At 36.0% G+C, this 9,621-nt stretch overlaps 1 protein-coding gene across 1 annotated transcript; it reads left to right on the forward strand.

Moving 5' to 3' along the window:
• Positions 1 to 3,617: 3,617 nt before the first annotated feature.
• Positions 3,618 to 4,550, forward strand: LOC133337214 (uncharacterized). The gene has a single exon (XM_061545465.1). It carries the CDS (start codon positions 3,618 to 3,620, stop codon positions 4,548 to 4,550), a length of 933 nt encoding a protein of 310 aa, XP_061401449.1.
• The last annotated feature ends 5,071 nt before the right edge of the window (positions 4,551 to 9,621 follow it).

A 9,621-nucleotide genomic window follows, 5' to 3' on the forward strand; every position in this document is an offset into this window, starting at 1 on the left:
TATACCATCGCTCATAAATTGTCTTCAGAAATGAAGAAGAAAGTGGGTGTTATTTGTTTTGGTTGTTGCTGTTTTTTGTTCCTTTAGAGAGAAATGGTGCCCAAGAAAGTGTTACCAATTCGAAATTGTTAATGAAATTCACGTGAAAACAACTACCGCCACTTGGAACAAACAATCTAAAAAGCAGCGACGAAATGAAAAACTTAATTAATTACCTAGCAATAAAACATTGCAGTTTTAATTATTGCCGAAGACCGACCGGCTGTTTAATACTAGCAAAAAAGTGGCGAGAAAGACCGGGTTTATTAAAAAGTGATGCACCAAATTGCCAACGATGCATGCAAATCTGTGGCTGCACAAGAATTCCTCCATGACTGTTAGAAGTGAAATATTTTGGAAAACATTTACTGTTTGTGTTACACCATTTCCAAAGGGATGAATCATTTATTTTAAAAATTGACCAAACTTAAATTAAAACTAAAGTCTCGCTGCCTCAGCACAACCGCAATGGGAGGTGTTTCCACAAGCTGGTTCTTCTCCAGGATGTTAAGGGTATATTTCATCATGCAGACATCGATCCGCTTGAATTGTAGAGGACGTCTATAAATGTCATTGTTATCTAGTCTTGGCCTCATTCCTACTCCTGATGTCATTATATTTATCTCCCTCAATCATTTCCATTTGGACTGACGATATGTCTGTCCAGCAAAGGAGTAGGTGATGATGGGTCGAATCACTTACTTCTATATTAGTAACATTACCTCCGAAGATTTCTCCTCGCAATCGAAAGAGTCGTTGGTAGGAAAGTTCATCTGCTGCCCAAAATACACCTCGTTGGTACTTCCGTTATTCCGTACTTCTTTTATTTATCAATTATTGACTCAATCGATGCCAGCAATCCTTCTGTATCATTATAACTTAGCGTTGATCGCGTATTTTCTACAATGAAATAATTGCAACTGTGTTAGTCAAAACTATTGCAGTTATGTAGTGTTTCCATGTACACATTCAATCTTCTTCCCACAGTGCTGCCAAAGAGGCCTCGCAGTGTAAGGAAGACATCATTAGTGTTTTTTAACAGCTGTTCTCTTGTAGGTTGCCCTGGTATATTACATACTAACAGGTTATATGGAACCGGTCCCATCAGGCATGTTATCTTCGACTGTTTAACGAAAATCCATTCGGTTCGCCGAAAATCCACACTGACATTCTCTAAGGGGTTTTCTTTCCTTAATAACCCGCAGAATAAAATGCTCCAGTAATTTCCCAAAGGGTGGTAGTGGGGAAATTGGTTTGTAGCTTCCGCATTCCAAGCTTTGGGATTGGTACAGCTATTGCCTCCTTCCTATTGAGAACAATGTAAAGGCAGTGATTAAAAAGTACCGTCAGGAAAAATAAAATAATATAGTTTCTTCTGCTCTCTTCTTAGAAACGCTTAGAACCTTGTCTCCGACTTCATGGAGTTGTCTGTGATTATTCCCTTGTAGTCTCTTATGACTTTGATGGGATTCCTGAAAGAAAGTCTAGCAGTTCTATTTACTTCCAACATATTTTGGAGTTAACTTCGATACTTTCCAGTTAAGTGAGCCGATGTTTCTCATGTATATAGAGTTGGATAGTTCCGAAACGAACTAGTTCATTGGAACTATTTCGAGAAAGGAACGATTGGAACTAGTTCCAGCTCTTTAATTATAATAGTTCCTTTTTCTGATTTCGTTCCTTTTCGACCTCATTAAGGAATTAGTTCATTTTTAAAAAAGAACGCGAAAGATCGATCTACATTTATATATTTATATGTTGCCTTATTATCACACGGAGATTTCTGATGTCAGATTTAAGGATGGAATGACGATCATTATCTGGGGTTCTTCATAGGATGTTCCGGAACCTTTTTCCACTAGGCGATGATTCTCATGACGTTTGGGTGTATATCTCTTTCTTCTTATGCCTTTGTACATTATCTTATATGGTTCTTCAGAAGACATAGCTGAGCCCGTTTGAACAATTGTCCACTTCGATTTTTGTGATTTTTCTGTCTGTGGAAATGACGTGCTTAAACAACGCTTCCTTGATTTTTCGTTGATATCGATGGATCCTATTTCCATTGAAGTTATAGTAAAAACTCTCATTCTTTTTCATGGATGCGCGAAGATCAGACTTAAACTCATGCGTTGCTAACAATCCGATTTTGTCGAGGGCAATTTCTGGTGTTCGCAAGAAGTTGTCGATGAATGACCCTTCCATTATTCCTGGCCTTGTTGCAACATCTGTTGGACAGCTATCGAGGAAAGTTTATATGTTGTGGGTTATGTTTCCTCCCCAGTTACGATGTTTCGTGTTCAGGTTGCATCCAATTATAATTTCTTCGGTTCTACTCAAGTGGACCACCTTGTTTGAGATCCGCTTGGTTCAGCGCGCCTTATGGCCGTAATATCATTTGATGTGGGGTTTCAGCATCATAATGCTTGATCCATCCCTCAATTACATCCTTGTTCTACAGGTTTCTATTTGACCAGTTTACATAAAAATCTCTTCCGATTTTTTAGCATCTGATCAAGATTGCAGTATCACCGTCTGTGCGACCTTGTCTGCATGTGCTATGTGCTACCCAATGAGAAACCTTTACACCATCCACTCCATCTTATAGAGATGAAAAACCAGAAAAACCCATTGTTTTCTTAAAATTCGGAGGCGTCTTTGTACCTTCGCTTTCCATTTGTAATTTGGGCTGTGAAGAAAAATGTAAATATTCTGTACCAAATGGTTTTGTAAAGCTATGAGAATGAATGTTTCTGCTACTTATTAATAATCTGTGATGTTATTTTCCATAACGATTTTTGTGTACTATTTGAGTCGTACAATGGATTTATAGCCACTTTCTAATATAATCTAGCAAAAACCTAAATATATTTTATTAATTTTACTAGTAATATGTGGATTTGAAATGTTTTCTTCCTTTGCAGGTTGCATCAGAAAGATGCATACACGTTACATTCGGTAAGTCAATAGTTGAATTAATCTTTAAAATAATTTTAGAGTATCTCCTATTAAATACTGCTTTACTTGGTACTACACTATATCGATTTTTGCCGAAATATTAATATAGTGCATGAAGAACTTTATGCCACATATGGTAACTCTCCATATATTACGCCTTCAAATTTAAATGCCTATTGTAAATTTCGCCAACAACTGAAATGGTGTTGCAATATTATTTTCATTTCTTTATTTAACATGCTCTGAATAGCCAATAATGCGCCGCAGTCTACTTTAAAAAGCCAAAACACAAATAAAAAAGAAACAACAACATTAATGAATAGAAGTGAAACAAAAGCGCATTTTCAGGCATTAACAAGGTCCAGTAATTGTTGTCTAAAGATCTACAGCTGCACATTTTTATAAAAACTTGAAGAAAATGTATAAATTTCTTAGCCATGCTAAGCCTAAAGATCAGTTGCATTTTGTAAAGAAATCGAGGTGGTGCGTTTGTGAATGAGAATTGCAAAAGACAAGAAGTGGTTTTATTTCGAAAAAGTAAAATCTAAATAATTAAAAACAACTAAAGGATTTAATTGAATAACAAAGAGAAACAAAGACATTTGTTTAGTCCTTTAAATATGTGTTCAAAATTAGTGTATCTGTGTGCGCTAATAACAGTGGCCTTGAGCAGTAGCTGTGTGGCTGTAGAAATACCCATTGTCACCGCAACACATAGTGGGCGTGGCCTATTAACTGACAATGCAGTTTCACGTACATTGCATCATGTTCTAAATCATTGCCTGAATCAAAACGATGTGCTGTGGTGTTTCAAAATACAGGGTGCAAAACTATTGGGACGTGCCTTGAAATTCCAGAATATCAACATTATTGAAGGTGTTACCTTGGTTAAGAAAAATGACAGCGAATTGAGGACGGGACGTTCCAGTGTTATGGATATGAAGCTAAGCAACCGTGATCTAGAAAATCTTTCATCGAAAAGTCTGGATTCCTTGCTAATGGAAAGATGTACCTCATTCATCAGATCACGACAGTTGCAGGTCAATTTGCCACGTCTATTGTCCTTTGGCAAGAGCAATGCCCAGGATGTAATGCAATCGGTAATGAATTTCTTTACCTCGACCACAGCAAAGGCCAATGAGGCTGCCGATGAAATTGTGGGCGGTGATGGTGTAGAGGAGGGTCGTAAGAAAAAGGATGACAAGAAGTATTTGGGTCCCTTTATCGCAGCCGTAATGCTGAAAGCGGCTATTCTGAAGATGGCATATCATTCAATAGCCATTGTGGCCGGTAAGGCATTGATTGTGGGCAAAATTGCTCTAATTATCAGTGCCATTATTGGTCTCAAGAAATTGGTATCCGGAGAGGGTGGTGAGAAGACAACCTATGAAATTGTCAAACATCCACAAGTTCAACAAAGTCACACATATTCCTCAAGTCATCAGAATGAATACGAAGGCGGTCATGAAAGTGGTTCCTATCATCGCAGCATGGACGATGAAATGATGATGCAGGATAAGGCTTACAATGCATGGGTGCCAACAACATCGTAAACTAATTAGTCCAATTTTAATACCAAAACCAAATGATCTTGCGATAGTGACACTTACACATGGAGATGGAGTGCGAGGTTGAGTGATATCACGCAAACTGGTGAAAGTTTCCACCCCCCACAAAAAGCTCCCATCACCATAAAACTACAGCCACTTGTCTACCAAAGATTTTTTACTGATTAACCTTAAAAGAAATTATAAAGAAAAACAATCATGAGCCACAAACCATGTGTAACATTTTATTGGCATAGAGACCACATTCGAGAATCATTTAAGCATAACCGAGTGGCATGAACCACTCCAATTTCTCTCAAATGCAACCAACCTGAAATACATACAACAACGTAAAACACACACACACACATACTTACCGTATATAGGCGAAGAAGAAAACAACATAAAACAATTTTTAAATATTTAAATATTATTTCGTTTAATTATTTAATTAATTACGTATTAAGTTATCGAAAGAAAAAAGTCAACAGAATTGGAAATTTTAGTTCATAAGTTCGAATGTATTTGCATGTACAATCAAGAATTACAAAAAATAATAAAGAAATCAATTTTTTGTGTTTTGAAAATATAAATCATCTATTTGCTAACTATCTTCAATAGACTGGTATCTGTCTTCTCTTGAATTCCTCCTCGTTATCAGCAACCTCATAATAGGCTATAGGAGGTTCGGTATTTGGATGCCGATATTGTAGTGGCATACTACGGTGCCAGCCTGAACTATGTTCATGACTGTGGCCACCACCACCGCCGCCGCCTCCACCTCCTCCGGTTACAATCACATGTTCAGTGTTACCACCACCTCCACTGTTCCCCTTTTTGAGACTACCCTGAAAATAAATCACTTTTAGATATTTTTTAAAAAAGTTTACATATATTTTTTAATGTATGAAAGCTTAGATATCCCTCGATATTAAATTGGTATGATATTTTACATGGATGACGAATCAAGTTAAACTTAAAAGTCTGTCTGGGACAGAAACCTAATTTTTGTAGCAAAAAGTCAATTTTAGATAGAGAGCAAAAATCGTTATATTAGTTTGGGAAAAAGGAAATCCATTATTTTTATATGAACTATAGGACTTTATTTAACATGCTTCGGAATGTCATATTTGGGAAAAATGTGCACCGTTTTGTAGTTTCATAATACCTCTCTCATAGAAGTCCTGCTCTCTATTTGCAAAAAACTTTAGTAGTCGATTTTCACAATCCTCCCTAGATACCAATTTTTTATCATTAAAGAAATTTTGCAATGCAAGAAAAATATGATAATCGCTTGGTGCCAAGTCCGGACTGTATGACGGATGCATTAAAACATCCCAACCAAACTCTTAAAGTTTCTGGTGAATCACTATAGATGTGTGTGGCCTAGCGTTGTCCTGGTGGAACACGACACCTCTCCTGTTGGGAAATTCTGGCCGTTTCTAGTCAATTGTAAATGTTTTAAACAGTTTTATGTTTGATTTTTACTTTCTGGGCGATGACACGAATGCTAATTTGGCGATCAACTTCGATCATTTCTCCATAAACAGCATTCACAATTTTAGCCGCTTGGCTTGCATATTCGCCTTGGTCAAACAAAAACAGTAAAATGTACAGAATTTTCTCTTTGTTCACTTCCATTTTTAACACTCTGTAACTCACAACTGAACAAAAAACTAAACAAACACCAGTAAGGAAAGTAGTAAAGTCAGACGACTATATGATACCCTTCACCACTATGGGTATATTAAACAGGACTATTAACATGAAATTGGATGGGACAAAAGTATGTAAATTGACTTAAAACAAATATCAGTAGGACATCCGTTGGGCTATGTCTGTACTTCAAGAAAACACAACTACTGCAAAATTTCATGTCAATCTGACAAACATAAGGAGTATAATGCACCATTGACTTAAAATCGGAAAATACATACGGAAGCTATATCCAAATATGAACCGATTTCTTGTCACTAATTTTAGTACGTTTTGTTCCTATCAGCCATATATTGGTTCCTTGGGGCGTCAAATTCTTAAAATCAATCGATAATGTATAAGGGATTTTCACGAAACTTGGCAAACATCGCTCTAGGCTCAAATCAGTACGTCATGCCAAATTTTGTTCAAATCGAAAGATATATAGGGACTTTGGTCCACCATTTACATGAAATCGGACGAAACTATATATGGGAGCTATATCTAAATCTGGACCGATTTCCACGAAACTTGGCAGACGTCACTCTAGGCTCAATTCAGTACACTATTCCAAATTTCGTGCAAATCGAAAGATATATAGGAACTTTGGTGCATCATTTACATAAAATCCGACGAAACTTTATATGGGAGCTATATCTAAATCTGAACCGATTTTCACGAAACTTTGCAGACGTCACTCTAGACTCAATTCAGTATGCTACTCCAAATTTCGTGCAAATCGAAAGATAAATAGGGACTTTGGTGCACCATTTTCATAAAATCGGACGAAAATATATATGGAAACTACATTTTAATTTGGACCGATTTTCACGAAACTTGGCAGACGTCACTCTAGGCTCAATTCAGTACGCTATTCCAAATTTCGTGCAAATCAAAGGATATATAGGGATGTTGGTACACCATTTACATAAAATCGGATGAATATATATGGGAGCTATATCTAAATCTGGACCGATTTTCACGAAACTTGGCAGACGTCACTCTAGACTCAATTCAGTATGCTACTCCAAATTTCGTGCAAATCGAAAGATATTTAGGGACTTTAGTTCACCATTTACATTAAATCGGACGAAAATATATATGGGAGCTATATCTAAATCTGAACCGATATTTTCCAATTTCAATACGGTTCCTCCTTGGGCCCAATAAATGAGCTGTGCCAAATATCATCCAATTCGAATAATAAATGCGACCTGTACTTTTCCAACGAGAAAACTATGAGAACAACCATCTGCCGAAAAATAATGGATTTTTTCCCAACCTAATATTTAGTTCTCGAGTGAATTAAAGTTTAATATTCAAAGCTCTGACGAGAACAAATTTGTGTTTAGAAGGCCTAAAAATTAAAGATTTGGGCCTCAGGATTTCAAGGATACTCTGCAGGAAGGACGAGGGTTAATAATGGTAATAATGGTATTTAACTGTTTTCCCTTTTATGAAGTTCGATTTATTTACGAGATTTATAAAGTAATGTATGGAATTGATTACACAAATGTGTTGGAAAACGGTATGGTTCCATTCTCCGAAGAAAATATACCTACAATAACCTCCAAACATACACCAAAACATTTCAAAGTTTGGTTGTGGGAGTCGAAAATCAGGGTTTTAGCAAAATTCAAAGGGTTTAACAATGAAACAGACAGACTTCCCAAAGGTTCAAGATGCGAGGAATACTATATCAAACGATCAAATTGAGCTTCTTATAGATTCAATGCCTCATAGGTGTGCTACCGTAATCAAAAATAAATAAAATCTTGCTGTCGATAACTACCTAAATATACTTATTTAAAATAAAAAATCATAAAGTAAAGTATTCACGTTTGTAACTCATCGGACGAATCATTTCTGACCCTTTAAAGTATATATTTTCTTGATCACGGTAAAATTTGGTATTTTGTAGTCGTGTATAAATTCAAAGGGTTTAACAATGAAACAGACAGACTTCCCAAAGGTTCAAGATGCGAGGAATACTATATCAAACGATCAAATTGAGCTTCTTATAGATTCAATGCCTCATAGGTGTGCTACCGTAATCAAAAATAAATAAAATCTTGCTGTCGATAACTACCTAAATATACTTATTTAAAATAAAAAATCATAAAGTAAAGTATTCACGTTTGTAACTCATCGGACGAATCATTTCTGACCCTTTAAAGTATATATTTTCTTGATCACGGTAAAATTTGGTATTTTGTAGTCGTGTATATGGTAACAAATCTCTCTCCCAAAAATTGTTATTATTCGCCCACTTTTTGGGGGTAGTTCTCATATAACCCATTTTTATATTAAACTAGTTAACTGATTTGTTCCGTGTGTTGGGGTTGTCCCCATATAGGCGTATTCTGCCATAGTATGGAGATAGTCGTTACTCGAAATTGTCAGTATGTACCCTACAAAGTATGCAATTCTAGGGCGTTTTTGTTATATGTTGTAATCATTCCGCGTTCTAAGGATATCGCGATAAAAAACTCGAACGGGACTATAGTTAAATATATCGGACAGCACTTAGGCATCTCCCCCACAAAATGATACCTCCTGAGGGAAAGAATTTAGATACAAAACTAAAATATTGGCTTCGAAATTGAGCTATATCGCCAATTAATTAGGCAAAGCTTTCATATAATGATAACCCCCACATATTCGCTAATTCCTATACTATGTAATCAATATTGGTCCCCTTTAGGCATAGCCTCATATAACTTTGCACTTAAAATTGCAGTAGTTTGAGGATTTTATAGGCATGTTCCACTCTACTATGCGTTACTAATAACGGTTCCATTAAAATTTCTGAAATGTGTATTTGGTGTACATAAGGGTTTACAAAAATCGGTTTGTAGAAATGTCTTACTAGACAAGCGTGACTAAATAATGAAACCGGCAAACCATTAGAAGATAAGTACGTATTTTCCGTAGTCTAGTCCATATTAAAAGCAACCTTTATATAATATTTTTGATCGAGTTAAATAACAAAAAACAGAACTGTCTTTAGCTACAGACAGTTTAAGACTGACCTTGATGGGAATGTAAGTCCACGTTTAGATCTAACGACAATAATAACGATATCTCACATGTACTATATTTTAATATTATAAGAAAGTAAAATCTGTTTGTCTGTTGAAGTCAAGGCAGAAATCGCAAAATGTATAAAAGCTACCAATCCATTTTTTGGAATTTACAACCGAAAAGTCCGAAATTTAGCATTACGGTTTCATTGTGGATGAAAAACGTTTTCACATGAAATTTGAAATATAAGTCCATAAAACCCCCTGGCATATTTTCGGTATGTCGGAAAGTTAATAATGAAAAAGTAGTTCCTTCCTTCAATTCCCCAGTCGTTCCAATTCCCAGTTTTTCGATTTTA

The sequence above is a fragment of the Musca vetustissima genome, unplaced genomic scaffold (assembly GCF_032173495.1).
Source record: "Musca vetustissima isolate MV318-11 ecotype Yass unplaced genomic scaffold, APGP_CSIRO_Mvet_v1 utg11382, whole genome shotgun sequence".
In the NCBI taxonomy this organism is placed as follows: Eukaryota; Metazoa; Arthropoda; class Insecta; order Diptera; family Muscidae; genus Musca; species Musca vetustissima.